Source organism: Globicephala melas, chromosome 9 (genome assembly GCF_963455315.2).
Source record: "Globicephala melas chromosome 9, mGloMel1.2, whole genome shotgun sequence".
Taxonomy (NCBI): domain Eukaryota; kingdom Metazoa; phylum Chordata; class Mammalia; order Artiodactyla; family Delphinidae; genus Globicephala; species Globicephala melas.
The window spans coordinates 7,177,468-7,201,458 of NC_083322.1; the positions used below are offsets into that span (position 1 = coordinate 7,177,468).

The following is a 23,991-nucleotide window of genomic DNA, read 5'->3' on the forward strand; positions in this document are numbered from 1 at the left end:
CTCCCACATGGATAAGCCCTGAAAACATTGTGCCGTGTGAAAGAAGGCAGACACAAAAAGCCACGTGCCATATTATTCCACTTATATGACATGTCCACAGCGGGCAAATCCAGAGAGAGAGAGAGAGAGAGAGAGAGAAAGAGAGAGAGAGAGAAGAGTAGAGCAGAGCAGAGTAGATTAGTGGTCATGGGGGCTGGGGAGAGGACAGGTGAAGGGTAGCTATTGCTGGTGGGTATTGGGCTTCTTCTGAAGGTGATGGAAATGTTCTGGAATTGGATAGTGGCGGTGGTTATACAACCCTGTGAAAAACCACTGAACTGTATACTTTAAAATGGTGAATTTTATGTTATGTGAAATAGCGCAATAAAAAAATGATTAATAGGAAGAATAACATTAAGTGAAAATTTAAGTTTAGTAAGAAAAAGCTTAGCTGGAAAGAGGGTTAAGAACAAGCTAAATGAATGAGAGAAAAGCATATCATGTGTACGTGGTGTGTGTGTGTGTGTGTGTGTGTGTGTGTGTGTGTGTGTGTGTGTGTGTGTGTGTGTGTGTGTGTGTGTGTGTGTGTGTGTGTGTGTAGGTATATGTTACATTGAGTTTAAAAATTAGTATTTAAAAAAAATCATGCCTTGAGCCCTGGAATGAGAGCATATTCATGTTCATAAGACAGATACCCATTTCAAATCAAAGAAGACCCCCACCCCCTCCCCCCCCCGCTTCCCACAGCAGAGAGGCTGGCGGTAGGAGTACCATTTTGATCTGGGTGCTGTCTGTCAGCTGCTGCACGGCGTACGCGTCCTCTGTGTTGTACTGGAGCAGGATGGCCATCTGGAACGTCGACGCCTTCGGGTCCCCACATGAAAGAAAGAGAGGCAAAACCTAAACGCGTGGACAACTCCCAGAGTGCAGAGCCTGAGCGTGAAGAACCTACTCATGAAACCAATTCCCAAACAGATGCGGAAACCAAAGCAGATCTGCAAGGGAAGACAACGTGTCTAATTCCACCACGCTGCCACGTTTTCCTGAAAGACGTCATTCTCCACCTTCTCAAACATTCAAGTGATTTTGAACTTTCTTCCAAATGCTTTGTCTGTACAAATACAGCTGGCCTTTGAATGCCTCGCAGCAGGGCTGGGTTAGGGGTGCCGAGCCTGAGCCGCTGAGCGGCCACGTGTAACTTAAGTTCGGCCCCGTGTATGTGTGCTTCCTCCCCACCTGAGGATTCATAGCCAGATTCAACAAACCGTGGATCCGGGCTGTGGAGTATTTACTACGGAAAAAACCTGCCTAATGGTCGACCCGTGAGGTTCAAGCTCGTGTGGTTCAAGGGTTAAGTGTACACACCATCTATGCAGCCACACTCATTTTATATAGATAAACACAGAGATACTCAGCCAGTGTAGACAGAAGCACTGAGCATCCATCTTTAAGTCTGATTTTCCACAAATACTAAAGAAGACTGTGTCTGGCACACCACTGACAGAGGAACCTGCAGCTGAGCTGTATGATACTTGGGTGTTTTTTGTTTTTTTTCCTAAGTACTTCACTATGTAAAGTTTAAATGGTTTAAAGCAAACCACAACCGCTCTGAGGTATTTTTAGCAAACCGTGCGCCAGGCAGCATGCACTGGTTTTAATTTCTCAAGCTGTGCAGGGAACGCCGCCCGCTGAGGGAGGGCGCTCCGCTCCTGGGGGAGCCCTGGGCGCCGTGCCACACGCCCCATGCGAACCCCTCCTCCCTTCCCCTCTTCCATAACCCGTGGCAACAACTAAAGGGCCATAAGCACCGCCACTTGTCCAGGCAAAACCCTGGTCAACGGGAGGGGGGCAGCAGCGGCAGTGTGGGCGGGGTGAGTGCCTCTGACAGACTTCAGGATGCGGCCAGGAAAATGGCCGGGGGGGCCCAGGGGGTGGGGCGGGGGGGGGCAAGACTGACAGCTCTGAGGTCTCTCCTGAGATGAGCAGGGGCCTCTCATCTCTGATGGCAGTGACCAAAAGCAAAACGAGTCTCTGATAAATGTTCCACAGCTTGGTGGTAGCCCCACAGGTGTCCACATTTGTCATAACTCCATCTGTACACTTAGATGGGTGTCTTTTTACGTAAATTATCTCAGTAAAGTTTACAGAATGTCCACTTATCAAAAAAGGGGCACTGAGATGTCAGGTACTGAAGTATGAACTCACAGATTCTTCTATGCATACTTGGGAATAAAGAAAAATTTCCAACCGTACAATTGACCCTTGACACAGGTTTGAACTGTGTGGGTCCACTTATACGTGGATTTTGTTTTTCAATAGTAAACAGGACAGTGCTACAGATCCGAGGCTGGTTGAATCCAAATGCAAGGGAACCGTGGATGCAGGGTACCGTGGATGCAGGGTGCCAACTCTAAGTTATGTGCAGATTTTCAACTGCATGGAGGACGGATGCCCCTAACCCCCGCACTGCTCAAGGGTCAGCTGTAGAGAAATCCACATTCAAGTGGATAAAGACCTCTGGACCTGGTGTAACAGAATATCAAACACTTTTATCAGGGTAGAACTATTAAAAGTTTCAATTAATGAGCAGGTTGAGTCTGCAGAATGCAGTCAGAAGTTTCTTAACACTTAACAACAGATCTATAATTGTTTTTAGAAGCACACTAGCGAAACCCTCTTCAAGATGGATTCTTTAAGGGAAAAGACCTTAACTGCAATTTCGTCTCTGCTGCATATCAGCCCGGACGGAGCCAGAGGAAGTCACTTAAATTTGCCTGATCCTCTGTTTCCCAGATATAAAATGGAACCTAAGTTACAGTTATCATCACACAGCACTCAGCACCACAGTGAGCGCCAAGGGTTGTTGTTAATGTGAAACTGCCCTGTCAAAGGGAAAGAGCTATTATCGTAATTAAATTCATGAAACTCCAGCTTTTTAAACTACTATCTGACCACTTAGTGTGTGTCAGGCAGGAGCTGTACCCAACACTTATTAAATACATGATTTCGCTTGTTTTTCACACCACACACAGAGTCGAAGCACTGACACCCGCCCGCCCTTTTGTGGAGGAGAAAAGTGAGGCTCAGTGTCATTAAGTAACTTCTCCCTTAGCCACAGAGAGTAAGGACTCAGCTCCACTGACTCTTAAAAATCCAAGCTGTTTAACCACGGTATTATTCTGCCAGAGATTGACTCCAGATTTTGTTGCGTGAAACACTAAATTTCTGTAACTTGTCTTCATTTATACTTAAAAAAAAAAAAATCCAAAATAAAAAGGTGATCTTACCTGCAAAGTGTATCTGTTTTTGAAGCAGTTTGTTACTAATTCTCCTTTTGACAGCTGATATAACCATGTCAATTTTCTGCCACTGTGACGGCTGGCATAAAACGCTGTGAATCGCTGGTAACTCCGTTCCAGCTGGATACAGAGGGGGAAGAGCATTTGTGGAATATATATCTCACCATATTCTACAGTCAGCATCTCTAAATAAAAAACACTGGTCCAAGCTTACCGGACAAAATGCTTACAGAACAGTAAAATACAAATATCAAGTGTTTACTCTCTTGCAAAAAAGCACGTTGATTTAAGCACTTGAAGGTGCAATCAAAAAGTTTTTAGCTCCAGACAAGTAGGTATCATCACGATGTTCATCGCAGAACTGTTAGGTTCTACTTTCGAGAGTAAATGACCATGTAAATGAACACACTGTTGAGCTGGAACAGGGGTGGCGCACCTCTGGATCTCCTGCCCTGCCCGGGGCTCGCGGCTGCCTTAGCACCGCCCGGTTTAACGCCGCATGGCCGACTAGCAGGAAGGCCTTCTGCAGACAGCACGTGTATAATGGTGGAGGCTGCCCCTTTTCACCTTTGCTCAACACGAAGGGAACGAACAGATGACAGAGTCATCCTTACCTCCGACGGCAAGGCAAACGTACAAGACTGCTGAAAGGGCCACGATCCAGAACTCAGAACTTGAATGCTGAAGTCCACTGGGGGGATGGGGAAAAATCCAGGAATACATGTGATTAGCCCCGTGAACTGAAAAGCGCCACATGTCAGATACACATGGATTGCTTTTTATTAAAAGAAAGCATACTGAATGAAAAATCCTGCTTTAATATAAAACTAAGGATTGAACACATTTAATTTCAATTAAATTCAGTAAAGGGAAGAAGAGCCAGAAATTCCCTCCTCCAAAGAGCGAGCTTTTCATTCCTCTTCTAACGCAGAATTACAACATCGTGGGCCCGTCTGGCTGCACCTGCTTTAGTTTTCTGCCATGAATAACCTCAGTCCCCCTGAGGCGCACCTGAGGCCACCAGGCATGGATGGCACGAGAGCCCCAAACTCTAGACAACGAGAACCCCAAAGTAAACCGACTTCTTTGTTCTGTGTAGCACAGATTACTCTGTGTATAGCACACGGACTATATGTATCTAACACACATATAACGTATACAATGTTCGTAACAGTGACGTCATCATCGCAGATGGCTGACAACAAGTCCGCTGGCACGGCTGTCAAGTTTAACAATGAAACAGTGCTTTCAATTTGGGAAAAGTACAAACCTCGTGTTTCATTTAAAAAGATAAAATCACCACATGATGATGTCAGCATCACCTGCCACCTCCTGCAGCAGGCAGACCTCACAGCAGGAGCCCAGCTGGCCTCCACGAACGAGGCCGGGCACCCGCCTGTCCCGACCCCCAATGGCAATCGGAAGCCATGTCTGACTCTGTTATCTACACAGCCAATTCAGTTTCTTATAATTAAAAAAACTGCTAGAATGGAATTAAACTAAGGTTAAAAAACATTCATTGAAACTTAAACTGTGCGTGGAGCCCCGAGATGGCGAACGCCTGGGGTGGGGCGGCCACGTCAGCCAGGAGAAGGGGCCGGGGCTCAGGACCTGGACGCAAGCCACCCGCCCGGCTCGGCCCTCCGGGAAAGGCCAACACGCTTCCAAGGCTGTCACCTCCTGTCACCACACAAGTCAGGAGGTGGGCAGTGCCTGTGGGGAGGACTTCCTGTTTACCTGTCCCTGAATTTCTGATAAGGCATCCACCATCTCTCTCACTAGCTACAAAGAGCGCCACCTCCTCCGAGAACCCTGCCTGTAAAGGAAGCTCGGAAAGCCAGGCATACTCACAGTCCAGAGGCTCCGAGTTCGTCAGGTGCTTTTTGAACTGCTCGTTCAGATCTTTGCTTACACCGATGTCTTGAAACATCCGCTGAAGTTTGGAGGTATACTCGAAACCACAAGCTTGCTGAAATGAACCCAGATAACTGCCTTATTAATTTCTATAGAAATATAAATGTATACAGGGAATCCAATGGGGATCACAGTACAGGACAGACGCTTAACCGTACTACTAAAGCTAGTTAACATTTAACTGTGTCTCAGGGTATAAACATGCACTGATTAAAATTCATACACTATCAAAAATTATACAGTTATAAATGGAACGGTTACGACTTTATACACACAGTAACTATCACGCAGGCCCAAAGAGCAAGGATTTGTGACCCCGTGGGGGAACACCAAGATGCCATAGTTCGCTATGTCTCTCATCCACTACCACAGACTGAACGGTGCCCCTACCCCAGTCCTGTGCTGATGGCATTTGGAAGTCAGGTCACAGAGAGATAATTAAGTTTAGAAAAGGTCATGAGGGCGGGCCTCCGCCACATTGGGATTAGTGTGGTTGTGAGAAGAGACGGAGAGGCTGTCCCCGACCCCGCTCCCGGTCATGTGAGGATGTGGCCGGGCGGCCCCAGGCAAGCTGGGAAGAGAGCCCTCACCAGAAACTGAACTGGCTGGGACCTTGATCTTGGACTTCCCGGCAGCCTCCAGAACTCTGAGAATAAATCTCTCTTGTTCAAGCCACTCAGTCTATGGTATTTTGGTACGGCAGCCCGAGCTGAACAAGATACCCGTGGAACTATAATTTCGGGTCAAAGTGAAACATGCTGCAAAACATGTAGCAGCGTTTGACAGGCCAGCGAGCAGGCTAAGTGCAGAGGCGGCGGAATAAAGAAAGAAAGACTCAACAGCAAACTAACCCTGACGCTTTACGTCCTCCTGCAGACGTGGGGTTACTAACTGTTAAGCAAGCCCAGAAAAAAACAAAATACCCCGCCCGCTCAAGGCCAACAGCACAAGAGTACGGGCCACGCCACGTGGAGCAGTTCTTGGTGGCGGGAGCAGAGCTGAGGCCACAGGTGCAGGAGCAGGCGCTGGGCGTCGAGCAGGGCTCGGCTGGAACAGAAGGGCCCCCGGGTGTGTGTGCTGGGCTGGTAGGGTGGTCGGAAGAGCACGTGAGGCCTGATGAGGGGAGACCTGGGCTCATCACAACCGTGGCGGGTTCTCGGTAGCGGAGTAGCAGAGCGCACACTGCACGGACTCTGTGTTATCACTGATTGATGGCTTTGCCCAACTGATAACCTGGAGAGACTAAGAACTTTGATGCCTTAAAGCTGGAATCGTTCAGGGAAAGGTTACACTTACCTTTAACTTCGAGATCATGCTTGCTTCGGCATCATCACTGGCACTGTTCTGATGGACAAGCCTCTTGGCCAGCATCTTCGCATAGAACTTCTGAAACACGTCTTTGTCCTCTATGTACTTGAAGACCACCATCTAGAAAGCCACCACGAGAGCACACTTAACGCACTTACAATCTGTCACCAAACACAGGCCAGAAACCAACACGTGTGCTTTGTCTTGTCCGGCCCTGTATGTCAACATTTATGACGACAAAAAATACTGTCCTGCTTCCTTGGTGGCGCAGTGGTTAAGAACCCGCCTGCCAATGCAGGAGACACGGGTTCGGGCTCTGGTCCAGGAAGATCCCACATGCCGCGGAGCAACTAAGCCCGTGCGCCACAACTACTGAGCCTGCGCTCTAGAGCCGGCGAGCCACAACTACTGAGCCCGCACGCCTAGAGCCCGTGCTCCACAACAAGAGAAGCCACCGCAATGAGAAGCCCATGCACCACAAGGAAGAGTAGCCCCCAATCACCGCAACAAGAGGAAGCGCGCGTGCAGCAACGAAGACCCAACACAGCCAAAAGTAAATTTTTAATAAATTAAAAAAAAAGTTAAAAAAATTACTGTCCTGTAATCTTTAAAGTAAATATTTTCTCAACCCCTTAAATCACATTAAGTTGGTCTACACTTAGTACTAATGAGGAAAGTACAAATGCTAAAATTAATGACTCAACATAGGGAGTAAAATCATAGATTCAAAATAAAATAAATGATTCTACTACTTTCCACATTCCAGATAGCTCATATAAATAACTTTAAAGCCACCTGTCAGAGAAAAGGTTACAACATAGCGACATAACTATCCAGCACCTTACCACTTGGTTGAGCGTGTCTTCTAGTTCTGCTTCTTCTGGGTTCTTGGAACTGAAAAATTTTTAAAGGCACAGTGTTTTAAAACAAATGAGCAAACATTTACTAAACAAGCGCCACTTAGCCAAACTACCATATCAGACTGTGGTTCTGAACATTCAAATGCTCAGTTCTTTTCAGATTAACAGGTGGAAGAGGGAAAGTTAGATTTCCTTACCTGTGGCAACTTGGCAATCTTATACTGTGTCTCAATTTCATAATCTATTCTCACATATAATCATTTAAAATATCCACAATGAAACTGAACAGAAGATACTTGTTAAGTTTCCCAAAACATTCTGAACCAAGTTTTCCTTTAAGATAATCCATTTAAATGTAAGTAAATGAGCTTCACTTTTCTAATTGCATTCTACAATATGCTTTAAGTTAACTTTGAAAAAAAAACAAACGCCTTTTAATGGCCTAATAATTAAAGACAATGAAAGGGGTTTTTAAACCACTTCTCAAGTGTTGCCTTCCGTTTGTCGTTATGTCTACAAAATAGATGCTTGTCCTTTAACAACGGATTCATTCACTCTATTCTATGAGCAACTATTAATTGAAAGGTGATTTCAGGGTAAATACAAATTTAAAGCTTTTATCCCAAGAGTCCTTTATAAACAAGACCCCTATAAATTCATAGAAAATGATCCAACCACCAGACAGGCTCCTATTTAAGAACAGTTGGCTCCGAAGGTCCAATCTTCTCTTTTTCTCACTGAGAGGTCAGGGCTGTATCTCTCCTGAAAGAGGTTAGTTTAGTGCCCACTGGAGTCTAGTCACTGACACGCGCTCATTAAAGCAGCGCTTTTGGAACTCTCCGCCATTCTGTCTGCTTCAGCAGCCTTAACTGAAGAAAAATCTATCAAGAGACTTGATGAGACAATTTCTAAAAAGACAATGGCTAAAAAAGAAGCTATGTATTCTGCCAAACAAACCGGAGCTCTATGAGAGTACCTGCATATTTAAAATATTGAAAACTTTCATTTTATAGAGCCTAAAACATGAAATCAGGTCAGAAGAGGCATCCCAATTGAAAGTCCATTTTCACTCCTGAAATGAACACATCAGTGGATCTGACTAGAATCGCTAAATTATACATTAGACAAGCATTGTGATAAGTAGGGGGAAAAAATCAAATACTCAATTTGCACTGGGCCTTGGGCAAATCACTTTCCGGCAAAGTTAGAAGAGAGAGAGCTACTGACCTTATCAAATGTTTTCTCATGTCAATCAAGAAGACCACGTAGTTGTTCATACAGCTCTCAGTTAATAAAGTCAACTACGTTAGATCTGCTACCGTTGAGCCATCCCTGCATTCATTCCTAGAAAGCTATGCTATGTTCTGGACAGTTGTCCTTTAGTTCGCTGATAAATTTAGTTTGCTAACATTTTACTTAAGATTCCCACAACTCTCTTCTAAGTGAGACTTGTTTGTAGTCTTTTGCTTGGTAGTATAGGTGTTCTCAGTCTTTTCTGTAATGGGATTATACGAGCCTTTGAGAGCTGCTTAAAATACAATTTACTAATATCAAACCAATATGATTAGGGGGTACGGAAAACTACTGCAAAATCTGTTGGTGTGATATTTGGAATAGGAAAATAAGCCTTGAGCATTTCTAAACTGAAAAAAGCTACTCCTCAGTGAAAGAAATGCTGATGAAAACCAAAACAAACACACAAAAAATTAAGTGAGAACTTCCAAAAACAACACAGAGAAAAAAACCATATTAGATTACGTTGCCTCTCGTGCTTAATACACATACATTGATTAGGAAAAATACCAGTTGTGAAATAAGATGGTTAAAATATAAAGACTATGAAACAGCAATAAAACAAACTCGTTAAATGAAAACAAATGTTAAAAGTACACAGACTGATGCAAACACTATAGCATGTGGAGAGTCTTCTGTTTTAAAAAGCAGCCAGTGGGAGCTACTGCATATTTTCAACTGGAAAAAAATTAATCAAGGCCAGCAGAAAAGAGCAAGTAGGGAGTGAAGGGAAATGGTGACTTTGTGCCGTAACCTCCACCCTCGTCACCACCAGCTGGACCTGCGCAGTGGAGTCTATTTAGCTGAAGGGCCACGCGCACACCGCCTGCCATTATAGACATTAGTGATGTAAGAAAAACATGAACTGGGCACAGTACACGTAACGTGAAATGCCTTTTAGGAAGACAAAGAAGGTGTATTAGGTTTACAGTATTTTCTCAAAAGGTACAAAAATTACAATTTAACATACATACGTAAAATGTAATATAAATTTTAACTCCTCATCTAGAGGCTGAGATTATAAACAGGTTTACTAAGAAAAAACACAAAGTCACTAGTACCTCTTCTTCAACAAGGAGTCACAGTATCGAGCCAGCAACTCGGGGGATTTACTGGATGACTGAGCCATTTTGGTAACCGCGTTGTTGTTTATGAAGCGACCGCAAGCCTGCAGATCACAGGAAACACAGTCAGAGGCCAGTGTGCCAGCCACTGTCCCCAGGAGAGCCATGCGCCAGCACACCCACCTTGTCCAGTGCGGCCACGAACCCAGCATCGTTGTTGAACGCTGACATCACTAGGGCGTTGTATTTTTTATGAACATCCAACACTGTCTGTACATACATTTTGGGGTCCTTGGGTAGAGGGAAAAGCAGACACACAAGTTGGTTTCTGGGGACTAAACTGCACACTAACAGCTACTAGAAAACATTCCAAAAGGTTTGGATACTTCTTCAAAGATGTTAACAAGATCAAGAAATAGTTTTCATTCCATCATCAAAACACATAGGATATGATGTTTATAGATATAATAAAAGAAAATATATTCTCTGCACTCAAAATTAAATACTGACTTCAAGCTATATGAAAAAGTGATTTTTTTCAAATTATCTGAAAACTCAAAGGGATGACAGAAAACAAACTTTCAAAGCGGTAGCTTTACTTTGCCAGTTTTTGTTGTTAACAATTCAACTTCTCGACTTTGTTTAGGCTGGGAAACCAGCCTACCAGTTATTCAGAACTTAGCTGGGCAGGCAATGCAAAGATAGCATAGCTTTTAGGTCCTAGGAAGTGTGCTGAGGGGCCGGAGTAGGTCAGACGTGGCAGCAAGGGTGAGACTAGTACATCTGGGAAAATCAGAAGACCCACGTGGACAAACAGAGAGAACTGAGACGGGAAAGGCCAGGGCCTGGGAGACAGGACAGGCAGAGCACTGTGGGATCGGCAGGGCAGCCCCGTGGGAGTCTCTGGACAAAGGAACCACAGGATGGACATGAAATGTGAAAGTCAGCCACAGGAGAGGCTTCTGGAGCGACACAGAAGGAACACAGGGAGGGGCGCCAAAGGAGACAGTCCTGGGTCACAAGAAAGCAGAGGCCGACGCTGAGCGTCTGCTGCGCACCGGACGGTGCTGAGCCCGCTGAGGGCTGTCACTACGCTGCCGCGAGGCCAGTGCTCTTCGCATCCCCTCCTCACAGACGAAGAAACAAAGTCACAGGCAACCAGCCGGCCAAGGGCCTAAGCGGCGGCAGTCAGGCCCGGACACGGGCAGCCTGACTCCTGAGAGCCTCTGAGAAGGAAAGGGCCCAGGTGAGGGGTCGGGAAGACAGGCTGAGCCCGCGTGGTGCGCGCTGAGGGCACAGCGGCCAGCACGTCACAGAGGCAAGGCCTGGCGCAGGGGGCTTAAACGGTTTGCCAGCGTTTCCAAACTCCTCACAGGTGCTTCTCCTCGGGATTCAGGAGCGAGAAACCAGAACCCCCCCAATTCTAGTTGTTCTGCATTTCTGTGACACTTGTTTTAAAATAATAATGAGTAACCATTAAGAGTAAATAATTTTTCTGTGACAGATAGGGTTATACTAAGAGTTTCAGAGGTTTTCTGTTAAAGATGTAATAAAAATGCCAGGATTATTATTATTACGAACAAATGATAACAAGATTATCATTTCAATGACATGTAAAGTGGCCTCTACCTGACAGACATTCGACAAAACATTAAAAGGGAATTTAACACAAAATAATTGCCAAACAAAAATCACTTAAAATACTGAAAGCCAACGCCACATGTGTTTAATGTCTAAAAATTATCTATCTTAAAACTCAGCACACACACAGCATTAACTGCTCCACCAGATAACCCAGCTCCCAGTTTCATGACAACTATTCCGGGTGCAGAAGAATCTCTTGCATTCTGTATTAATGGTCTTATTCACAAGACTGCACCCAAAAGCATCTCTCAGTTGGCACACAGCGTACTTCATATAAGCTCATTTCTTTTTTCTAACAATGAAAAAATACTGTCCGCTTGACTTAATTTTGGTTTTGCCATTGAAATTGATATTGCTTTTGCCAATTCAGATTGCTTTCTGATTTCATGTCAAATTATTTCACATCATTCAAATTATTTTTCTGTCTGCATTTGTTCTTTTAAAGTATTTACAAAGAACTTTAATCTCTAGCAAGTATCTACACACCGGAAAATGCCAGCAAACATTATCGTGTAGTATTTGAATAAAGGAACATTAAAGGTTAACAGCGTTACCAAGAACCGCATATCAAAACTGCCAAGTTAAGGGCTTTGCTTCCAAAACTTGCTTTTTCTTGGAACACCACTCACAGGATTGATATAAAGTATATTATGTATACAAACAGGTTAGTTTTTATTTTATCTGCAAGAATGACTCACCCTTAGCAGCAGAGAGGGACACATGCACGTTTATACCTGGGCATCATCTACAAGGAAGACGGACCCACTGGGTGACACTGCTCCTCTACCTCACCCTGGCTCCCAGAGACGACCTGAAGCTTGGACTCCCCACATCAGCACCCCTCCCCTTGCCCTGGACCATCATCAATGGATTCCTTCGAATCAGGAAAGTCTCCACGGTGACCATTATGTTTACAGGAGAACTACAACGCTCTTCCGTTTTCTTGATTTCTTGACCAATTTTCCTCAGATCTAGGATTTGGAAAAACATAAATGTCCCCAAAAATGCCCAGCAGAATTGCCCATGGAAAGACAGCACTTCCCTAAGGGAACAGAAGTCTTCAGACTCCAATTCCAGATTCTTTCTGCTATACGAGAAGACTCAGCCAGGAGCCTGGCTGGTGAGAAGTGAGGGTGTGAACGGAACCCACTGAGGGAAGAGCGTGCCAAGGTACTGAGCCCTGGAGACTTGAATTTAGCATCTGAGATCCAGAGAGAAGCCACCTTGGAACCTGGCAAGGGCAGATGGAGATGGGAACACACAGGAATAACACAGAGGAGAGAAGTTAAGGAAGGAGCCGTCAGCAGTGCCAAACAGAGAAAAGACGTTCAAAAGGTGAGTGATTTAGCAACCAGGAGGTAAATGGCGGTCTCTTCACAGGGCACCAGATCGCAGGGTTAGACAAGCAACAGAGGTAAGGAGAGAGAAAAGATCAGCCGGATGAAATGCACGTTTTTTTCAAGAGCATGAAGATGTGAATTTCTGACGTTAAAAAAAAAAAAAAAAAAGGAAAGCTCAGCTTGGTGCTCTGTGACGACCTAGATGGGTGGGATGGGGGTGGTGAGGGAGGTCCAAACGGGAGGGGATATAGGTATACATAGAGCTGATTCACTTCATTGTACAGCAGAAACTAACACAACGTTGTAAAGCAATTATACTCCAATAGAAAAAAAAGGTAGTCAGTAATCGGCGTGATTACTCCATAGTACATGAGAGCTCTCTACATGTAAGAAACAGGACGCCTCTCAGGCTGGTCCCAGAGGGATCTCATCCAACTCCTATGTGATCGGTGTCTTTATTGCCAATGGCCGTCACATTCCTCTCCAGACCAGACCAGACCAGACGTCCCACTCGGTTCACGCAACCTGCCGCGGACGCCTGGAGGGATCCCCAAACTCTGTGTGCCAGAGCCGGCCCCATCTCCTCCCTGGCTCTGCTGCTCTCTGGACCTCTCTCTTTCCATTTCTTTCGTTTCAACGTGTTATTGCAGAAAAGAGTCAAACATATTCAAAATTACAAAGAACAGGAAAACCCACCCCACGTATTCATCGTCCAGCTTCAACAATTATCCAACACAGATCCCGTCCATTACAGAGTCTAATTACTTAATTCCTTCTGTGTCCCCCCATCACCAGCCCGTGTCATTTCCATCTGAACCACTCTAACAAACTAACTGGTACACTAGCAACTCTTCTTCCTTTTAATCCATTTTCTACATGGTAGCGATTTTGTAAAAACAAAATCTGATCCTGTCAGTGTCCGGTTTTATTATAACCATCCTCCTGGGTTCGTCTTGCTCTTAGGATTAAGGTGTATCATCAACCTGGCCTTCGAGCTCTCCCATGGTCTGGCCAGCCCAGGCCCACCCTCGCGGGTTTACCTTGTGCCCTGCCCCTCCTCCTGTCGTAGCCGACTTCATGGTGGCCAGGACAGGTCTCTGCTCTGTCTGGGACCCCCACCTGGCCCAGGCAGCTCCAGCTCTTCTACTGGTCTCCAATACTTTCAGGGAACCTCCCTGAGCTTCCAGGACAGGCCAGGCTTCCCTGTTACACGAGCTCACCATCCCTGTGAGCTGCTCCAAGGGCGGCCTCCCTCGCTGGGCATGAGCTCAAGGGGCTCACCAGACTGCGCCTGCCTGGCCTCCTGTCCTTTGCCAACTCATTCTGCAATGGCCAAATCGGGAACAACCATGATCATAACTGAATTACCACCTTTTATCCCACGTTTCCACTAACAGGATAATTCTAAAAGCCCGTCTCACAGAGAGAAAACACACTTTAGGAGCCTGACATAACTTCCACCTTACCCTTAGTTAAAGCAGAGAGGCGTGTGGGGCACGCCCAGAGGAGTGAGGCCAGTACCTCACGGGGAGCTGCTGCACGTCATGCAGGATTTCTCGGGGTCACTTGTGATCCTCAGGAATACTGTAATTCTGCCTCAAGAGGATACGGGGGCCACAGGCCTGGGGCCTCCACCTCACGCACGTGCATCGCGCTCTCAGCCTGTGCGGCCTCCAGGGCCCCGAGCGGCACCCGGCCTCCTGTCCTCGCGGGGGACAGGCGGAGGCAGCACAGGCCACCCAGGGCCTTGTTCCACGAGGCCGACGTCCCCACCTCGGGGCTGCTTCTCTTCAAGAAGGAAAGGGAAAGAAATGTGTCTCAACTGATGAGAACACACCACACCATCGTTCGGGGTCAGTGGAACTCTTCTTCCCCATAAGCATTAGCACTTCCCCTTTGGAGTCGCATCATCTCCAAGCAAAACACAGAGAAGCAAGAGGTTCAGAAAAAGAACAGTCCCAAACCACCGACTACACTCTGCCGATGACATGCGGGAGCTTCAACCCCAGCCCGGCGCCCCATCACTCAGCACTTTCTGAGGTGCCCCCCTCCGCTGCCAGCCTGTGTGCACTCAGGGTTTAAAAGTAATTTTGATATTACCTAATGAGCAAAAACCTCCAAAACCCAAACCAAAAAAACCAAACAGCCCCCTCCCCAAACTGGGAGAGAAATGGGAGGCCTCAAATACCATTCAGTATTCTAAGTCTCACATTTCCTTAATGGGCCTAAAAAAAGTAATTAATTTTTGGCTGCGTTGGGCCTTCGTTGCTGCACGTGGGCTTTCTCTAGTTGCGGCGAGCAGGGGCAACTCTTCGTTGCCGTGCGTGCGGGCTTCTCACCGCGGTGCCTTCTCCTGTTGCGGAGCACGGGCTCTAGGTGCGCAGGCTTCAGTAGTTGTGGCTCACGAGCTTCAGTAGTTGTGGCTCGCGGGCTCTAGAGCGCAGGCTCAGTAGCTGTGGCACATGGGCTCAGTAGTTGTGGCTCACGGGCTCTAAAGCGTAGGCTCAGTAGCTGTGGTGCACGGGATCAGTTGCTCTGCGGCATGCGGGATCTTCCCGGACCAGGGCTCGAACCCGTGGTCCCCTGCGTTGGCAGGTGGATTCCTGCGCCACCAGGGAAGTCCTTTAATGGGCTTTTCTTACTCCATCGCCTCAACTCTTTTGTTTAGATAAGCAGAAATCACTAGTTTTTCTGACTGAGAATGGTTTAAGTTTAAAATATCAAGACAAACAAACGTAGCAACTGAACCAGTGCTCTCCATTCCCACCACGTTAACCTCTGTCCACCTGCTACTTTCTGCTTCAGTCATTTTTACTTATGAGCCTCAGAGCGTAATGAACACATCTTTAATCTGATCATAACCTTCGGCCTCTGATAAACTTTCACAAATCCCTGACCTGAGTTACATGACCGTGTGGGCTCCCATTTTTGACCCTGGCCCCTCATGCCCGCTCACCCCCTACCTTGCCCTGAATCCCAGGTGTGCCTGCAGCCAGCCCTTTGGTGTTGGTTACCCCGTAAATGGTGAGGCTCTAACTGACTAGACTTAGGTGCTGGGTGATCAAAGGCGAAAATATTAGTTCTTGAAAGTGGAACTACGTTAGACTTGCCAAGAAAAACTGTGTCTCCTCTAACTGAAAGAATGATGTTTCAGAAAGTAATACATGCATCGGCTCAGAAACAGGAGCAGCGTATACAGAAGGGAAGCGGGTGGGTGGTGGGTGGGCGGCCAGAGAAGTTCACGGGTCGCATGTGACTGGTCTTGAACCGGGCAGGGGCCACTTCAGGACGTACAGATACGCAGCAAAGACGAAGGCAAAATTAGTTTAACGTGGGGTATAAAGTCAGATTTGGGCAGGAAGAGGCTTCTACGATGGGTCTGCTTGTGAAAGGACTGGAGTTCTCCCTACAGTTGAAGGAGAGAAGGGTGTTTCCCGGATACACAAAGGATACAGTGAGTCTTTTCAGAGCCTGGTTATCTTAGACTAAAGATGGACATTTGTGTATTTTTTCCTTCAGAGAAAATGGTTACCCTCTTCATCTCATGGCAAAGACAGAAGACGAATTCATAAATTTAGCTGCGTGCTTTCTGAACCAATCTGCACTGTCACCAAGTATCAGCTCTTTATGTAATTAAAGTTGTAACCTGCTCCCTCCTCTTTCTCCTTTCCCACATCGACTGCACCAAAACTTGTACATTTCTTCCGTTTTGCTTTTTTTTTTTAAGTTTTATTATGGAAAAAGGTCAACATATTCAAAATAAGAAATAGTACAATCAGCTGGCATAATCCATCCCCAGCTTAAGGGGCGGCCTGCAGCTGTGACAGTCTAGGATCTTCTTATCCCGCCCTCTCCACGCTCTTTAAAGACACGATGGATATGGTCTCCATCTCCCTTGACCACACAAAGCCGGGTCACACTCCAAATGTAAAAGGTCCCCGAGCTAAAGTTTAGCTCTGCGTGGGTAATTTTCTTCTATTACCACCCACAGCAAGGTGGAGTCAGGACTGTTATTTAAGCTTTTTACTCCAGAAGAGAAAGGGAATCTTGGTTGTATAAATGAAACCCAAATCTGCCAGAGGCACCCAGCACTGTGTTACTCTGTTCGGTCTCGGGTAGGCTCACACACAAGTGAGTACTCAATCCCAACCATGGAACTTTCTCGTAATTCTTTTTCGTAAGGGGTCCCAGTCTCAGCCCCTTTGTCTTATACTGAAAAATTTGCTCGTCAGAGCTCCCTGATTTTACTTCTGCTTTTAGAACTCTCCGCTCTAACTTCTCCCTCTTACAAGCACTATCGCCGCGGCAGCCCTGGGCCGCTCCTGAAACGCCTCTCCGTCTCAGTACACCTTTGCCTCCAAAGCTGCAAGTAAACATTCACAACTTTGTGCCCCAGTCTGGTTCTGCAGCCCAACCTCCCACCGTCACACCAACAGCCCTGCTGGACATCGAAGCATCTACAAGCCCATTCTTGTTGGATTATATTTCAGTTCCAGTTAGACTGAGGTCACTAAATCAAGATACGGTTTCAAAGAGGACTTTGTGCTTATCTGTTGCCACTTCTGCCCTGAAGACAGAGTAATGAAACATTCTCTATACCTGATTTATGAAGCTTTCTTTGTAGGGAAGAACAATAGCACCCAGACTGCTGCAGAATCGTGTGTTAATTAAAAATTCAACATGGAACCAACTGTATTGGTCAAGCATTCACTAGCAGGTACTTACAAGTCTGTATTGACTCATTTCCTGAACTTTATTTTGCTATAAAATTGTGGCATTAGGGGAACTTATAAAGCCATCCAATGACTTGATATAGTATTTACTCTGTATTTACACAGATGACTTTCCACATAGCTGGTGTTTTCTTCAGGATGGGCCGTAAGGAAAGGTACCGTCAGTTCTGAATGCCGATAAAGTCATTCCTCTGAGCCACAGGCTCGTTCCCTAAGATCACTATGAATCAAGGAGTTGACTGTACTTCACAGTACTACCAACTGTCCTTTCCAGCAAGCTCTCTGTACTGATGGAAGACATCAGAGGCAAATTTGTAACCCACCTCTAATGAGAGACCAGACTTCACTGCAGGCACTCTGAGTGCTATCCTACACTTAGCTTCCTTTGTGTTTCCAACCCTTATTTTGCTACTGTTTCATTTATCCTATTGTCTTTTACGTATTGTGTAAGCCGCCCTGAATCCTGCTGGCAACAGTGAGGAGTATAATTAAGACATAAGTAGACGGAGACCCTATTCTGTGTGAGGCACAGTGCTGAGCTGAGGCCATGAAGATGGATAAAGCCATCCCTGTAGAAGACATTTACACAGACATCTAAGATATACGGAGTGTGAATGTCATGTAAATTGTCCAACATGCTGCTATTTCAAAGGGGTGATCGAGAAAGCCTTCATGGAAGAAATGGCATTTGAGGGTACTGAAAGATAAAGGTGTTTAACACATAGGAAAAAAAGAAGGAATATGTCTAAGCAGACAGAAGAACCAGGAGGGTACAGCACGGCACACGTATGGAACTGGGAGTGCTTAAAAACGTTTCGACGATGGACATAATGAGAATGAAGAGTAAGGAGGATGAAACCAGAAAGGAGCTGGGGCGGCAGCAGGTGGCCCTTCCTCCTTGCCACCACGGTCATCGTCATTATCAACAATAACTACTTGCTGTATCAGACGCTAGTTCTAAAATTATAAAGAGTATCAAACCATAGTAAGGTGTCAGTTTTACTCTTAAGGGATTTATAATAGATGGAGTGACAAGAAACACAGAAGTTATACACAAATATACAGTGGCATTTGGGAGATTTTTCTAGATGCCCTAATGGTTTAGGATGAGGATACAACTACTTGGGCGGGAAGAGTCAGTGGAGAGCATTTTTTTTTTTTCCAGAAAGTGGGATTTGAGCTGGCCTTCAAAAGCAGGATAAAAATAGAAGGAAGGAAGGACCGCGTTCCAGGCAGAGAAGGTAGCATGTGTATAATGAACAAGGACGTGTTCTGCGGGGAATGAGGACAGAACAGTTTCACTGCAAGATGAGGTTCATGACAATGGGAGCATATTAGAAGAGGATTTTGACTTAATATAATATGGAAGATTTAATGTATTATTTTAGGGAAGAGGGGTTTTTTGTGCTTTATTTAAAGCAACGGATGAAGAACATGGAGTAAAACTGTTCACACATTGAGGAGTATTTTTGGAAGACGAAACTGCTAAGCAAGATGAGGGATGAACAGGAATGGGAGAGATGTAAGACCATCCAGAAATGAAGGGACGGGGCCTCGATTCCAAGGGCAGCTTTGGGACTAGGCAGGAAAAGCCTGGAGGGCCAAGGGACGCAGCACGTCCCCACTCCACTGACTCAGCAGAGAGGACTGGGTGGCGGCTACGCGCTGCTGGGGGTCGACAGGCTGGCTGCCCGCTGGTCCGAGAGGACCCCACGGCCATGCCCACATTCAGTAGGAAATGACTCCACCTGAGAAGACTCAGGTTGCCAGGGGCAGAGGGTGAGGCCGCGTGGCACATACTCCACAGCTGCCGCCGCCGTGCTAGGGAACCAAGGAAGGAAGATGTGAGCGTTAAAATGGCCCCGCGGTACAGTCACTAAAGCGGGCCGAGGAGGTCACGGAGACCCGAGAAGACCAAGTGAGATGCGATGAGTAGACAGCAGTGTGGCGGCACCGCGCACTGGGATCCTCGGCAGCAGAGGCAGCACAGGAAGGCCGTGACGCTTGCTGGATGAGCGGAAGTGACGTCAACGTCCTCTGCGGCCCCCGCTGGTCCTCTGAGTTTTACCGCCAGCCAGCACCAGCAGCCGGCTGCTTTGGTAGACGAAACGGCTGAGAACCCAGCACGGGGCCGCCCCACCACGGGCTGCAATCCTTTTAAATGAACACCTGAAGGTGCGGGCTCCGCTTTCAAGATGCTCCCCTCAACACCTAAGTGGACGGGCCCAACCTCCTCCTATATTTTAATACGGATTATTTTGCTTCCGTTACTACACTGCCAACAACTGAGCACACGTGTAGTGCCGCGGCCCGTCTACACAAGCACACGAGGTCTCTCAATGTTCGACTCCTGCCGGCCTGGAGGCAACGTGAAATGTGCTGATTTGCCCTGCTGCTGCCCCACTGTCTCCTTTCAGTCCAGAGACCACACACGGGGTAACTTGCCTATGAAATAAACTTGCCGATTAAAAGAATTATCTGATCCTTTGTTCAGCTCTAAACCTGTTTAAAACCCATCCTTGAAGAGTTCTTTGTGTTTCCAAAGTTCTACTGCTGCCCCGATGCAACATGCTAATGGTGCCTGCAGCACGGCTAGGCCCGAGTGTCCTCAGTCGCGAGCATCTCTCGAAGGCTGGAGAGAACGCCTCCTCGTGCTGGAATCTCACGTCATGGCGGGTGGGATGGACCCACACTGATCTGCTTCAGCCTGAAGCCCCTGTACCCTGAGAGGAGCCCTGATCCCGAGCTGCGTTCCCTGGTGTTCCCCGGCCTGGGTGCGGCGGGGCAGGTACAAGAAGCAGTGTGTCTAAAAACAGCACATGTGTTCAGGGTTTCAGCCACACTTCACAGGGCAAGACTGCCAGCTCCTCTTTGGGTAAAGAGAGGGGGACACCATGAGGGGGATTTCCCAGACACTGGTTACCCAGGAACAGCCATTATTCTCAAATCTGTTTTACCTGGAAAAAAAAATGCCTTCAGAAAATTCTTAAGTAGATTTTGAAGTTTCTAACACAAAAATATTATTTGAATCACATTACAAGTGTGAAACCTGTACTAATTTCAGCCTAGGCCACACTGATTAGCAGTAAAACTTGTTTTCTAGCCAAACTGATGGGATAAATGGAATCATAGGACTAGATAACTTTTCAGCCCTTAAAAAAAATCATTTAAGCAGTGCCTTCTATGGCATTTAATAGATGAATTTAAATGATTCTCATATACTATGATTCAATTCAATTAGGTGAAAAACTTTAAAAACTGTCTTCAAAGTAATTAAACCCCACTTAAAATTAGGTACGATAATCGTAATTTTTTACTAATTCAACCAATCTCCTTTTTCTGCCGCCTTTTTTTTTTTTTTTTCAGCATTAATGGGTTTTGGAAAACCATCATGGTTTGGGTTACATCTTTTACGTTTACTACACATGTGATAAAAATGAATACCTACCTAAAATTATTTATGTTTTAGCAGCTGTATTTATTCTGTCTTACAATAAGCAGCTGCGAGTCAGGCTAAGACTGGCTACATGTGCTCTCTCTGGAGCTTCTTCAAGTTTCCTGGGCTTTTACATCATTGGTGAGTAAAGGCAGCAGGTCCGACCCAGCCCGGGGAAGGTCGTAAAGAAATCCACGCGCCAGTCAGACGGCACCACGAACTTACAAGTCAACCGAAACTTCAGAGATGAGCCAATAAAATGGAAAACCAGGGAAAACTCCTTTTGCAGAAAATAGGAAAAGTATTTGTTTTCTTAAAGAAACTTTTCCTCACAAGAACAATTTAAAAAACCAGTTTCATGAGTTCAGTATAAAAACAGTTCCTATGGAAATAATAATTATAATGAATAATGTTATTTTTAAAATGTTTGACTTTTGAAAGTTAAGGCAGATGCAATATAAATTTACCAAGTTATATATAATTATTCTTCATGGGGGAAAATCTTATTTTGATGTTTAAATACACGTGTATCAGTGGCTTACATCTAAGTAATAAAAATATTGTTTAGGGGACTTCCCTGGTGGTCCAGTGGTAAAGAATCCGCCTTACAATGCAGGGGGATGTGGGTTCAATCCCTGGTCAGGGAGCTAAGATCCCACATGCTACAGGGCACCTAAGCCCACACACACCACAACTACTGAGCCCGCACGCCTCCACTAGAGAAGAGAAAACCCGCATGCCACAACTAGAGAGAAACCTGTGTGCCGTAAAGAAGACCCGATGCAGCCAAAAATAAATTAAATAAATAAATAGATAATAAATAAAAATATTGTTTAAAAGCTTAATTTCCAATAAAATATAACTGCTGGTAAATACAGTTTATTTTTGCTGTCTACTGCTGACAGACGAAGTCTCTACTAATAGAGGAATGATTTTACTTAGAAGCTGAACTTGTGCTTTAACTGCCGTGAAAAGGTGAACTTCAGATTCAAGACTCACTGACCAAGTCAATCAGGCAGCTGACTGTATCCAAAAGAAAGAGAAAATGGTACTGGAGAATTACAACGTGATTATTTCTCCATCTAGAACCTTACTTGGTTTGGAAAAGATTGACATTAGAAGGAATATCCCATCATACCTATGAAAACAAAAGAGCAAGTTATCCTACTGATTTTTAATCTAACTATATTCACCTAGAACATGAGTCCCTAAGGCCAATCTCATATCTAACATTTAACAGTTTACATGAAAAAGCGAAACCTGCTTCATTTATCGGCTATTCTAATCCATATCTGATGAAATAAGACTCGCCACCTTAACTCATTTGAAGGGAAGTCATTTAACTTGGTTCTGCTGCCCACACAGCCAAACCGGGTTTTGAATTAACATCTGTGAAAACACCTTACGTTACTGAAAAGATAGCTTCATCAAGTCACCCCTTTTGAATCCCCTGTACATGCCTGTGTCAGGTCCTTTAAAGGTGTGTTTACATTCTTCCCTCTAATATTTCATAGATGTGATAACAAGTGAGGCAGCAACCCCCATAATTAAAAGTAGAAAAGAGATCCCCAAAGATAACAGGAAAATAAAGACTTAAAAAAAGATACTAAAGATAGTACTGTTGAAATAATTAACACCAAACACAATAAAATCAGAGGTAAAAAGTTTTCTGATTCAGACCTAAGAACCAACTGTGTGTTCTAGAAGCTTTTCTTCTCCAATATTTGTCCCAAACACTATCAAAATTAAAGTTCACAATAGGGACAAAACTGAAGACAACTTACCTGTCTCTTAGAAACACATGATACTTGCTATGTAAAATTATCAAGTGAATTACAGATAACCCAGCAGAGTATTCTTGTGCCTCCCGCAGTGGGGAGGGGGGTGTGTATGAGAAATGCCATACATTTCAGGGCCTTTCCAGGGCAAACAGCCCTGTGAGCTTCAATGGGAGGGCAGTACACAGACCGAAGTTCCTGCAAGGGGCAGCCTGTGGCCTGTGAGTGCCAGAGACAAGTCTCTAGGAGGCTTTAGCCTGTTCTTTCTATGGAATAATCTTCTCTCTTCTAGTGCAAGGAATGTAATTTTGAGAAGACATAAAGGAAAAAAGAATATCAAGAAATTAAACCCTTAATGCCTAAAAAGTGCCAGAGAAGAGTTTATGGAGATGTTTACTGAATAAAGATGCTTGTGAACCTTCTATTTTAGAAAGCCCAACCAGGTTCTCTATGAGAGTCTAGTGAAAATCTTACCCCTTGGATTTGTAGGTGGAGACACGAGACACACCTGCAGTCCGTGCGTGGGAATGGTTAGGCCCGACTGGTTTTCAGTTAAACAGTACTTACATTTAAAGCAGCTTCTCCGCACTTTTCAATCGCTGCAAGACCCTGATTATGAATGTGTGTCTCCAGGAGTTTTTTCAATTCTCCCAGGCCATCCTGGATCCTGGATACAAGATTATACATGCGACCCAAATCTGAAAGAAGAAGGCGCCACACCTTTATGCACGGAAACAAACTCTGCATATCCATTCCACTAAGTAAGTGCTTACAGAGGTGAAAGGTACACTGGAATAAAACCACCGTGTTTTCACACCTTAATAATCAAATGCACATAACTGTAACCAAATACTTTATATTTAGCATATGTATATTTAGCTGAAAGTAATAAGGAAGTCATGCTATTATAAAAGCATATTCGGGCTTCCCTGGTGGCGCAGTGGTTGAGAGTCCGCCTGCCGATGCAGGGGACACGGGTTCATGACCCGGTCTGGGAGGATCCCACATGCCGCGGAGCGGCTGGGCCCGTGAGCCATGGCCGCTGAGCCTGTGTGTCCGGAGCCTGTGCTCCGCAGCGGGAGAGGCCACGGCAGTGAGAGGCCCGCGTACTGCAAAAAAAAAAAAAAAAAAAAGCATATTCTCCCCCTTGCTAGGAGAAACTACTAATAGAGAAAGAAGATGATCAGGAACTACATCTGAGGCTTCCTAACATTTGAGATTCAGATATTATTTATGCCTGACACGTAATAGGCACTCAAATATTACTTAAAAGAATGAATAAATTTAAGGACTATTTATGAATATCCATCCCAACTATACAAACAAATAAGTCACAAAAGGGT

At 45.4% G+C, this 23,991-nt stretch overlaps 1 protein-coding gene across 3 annotated transcripts in view; it reads right to left on the reverse strand.

Annotated features, from left to right (window-relative positions):
* Positions 1-23,991, reverse strand: part of CUL1 (cullin 1) — a 106,597-nt gene that overhangs the window by 5,946 nt on the left and 76,660 nt on the right. For all 3 annotated transcript variants that reach the window (XM_060305180.2, XM_030854103.2, XM_030854102.3), the window contains exons 9-17: positions 23,216-23,346; positions 9,901-10,008; positions 9,715-9,821; positions 7,346-7,394; positions 6,489-6,620; positions 5,130-5,247; positions 3,893-3,969; positions 3,267-3,398; positions 751-843 (exon numbers count right to left, since the gene is read on the reverse strand). In XM_060305180.2, coding sequence (XP_060161163.1) covers positions 751-843; positions 3,267-3,398; positions 3,893-3,969; positions 5,130-5,247; positions 6,489-6,620; positions 7,346-7,394; positions 9,715-9,821; positions 9,901-10,008; positions 23,216-23,346 — 947 coding nt within the window. The remainder of the gene's footprint in view (positions 1-750; positions 844-3,266; positions 3,399-3,892; positions 3,970-5,129; positions 5,248-6,488; positions 6,621-7,345; positions 7,395-9,714; positions 9,822-9,900; positions 10,009-23,215; positions 23,347-23,991) is intronic.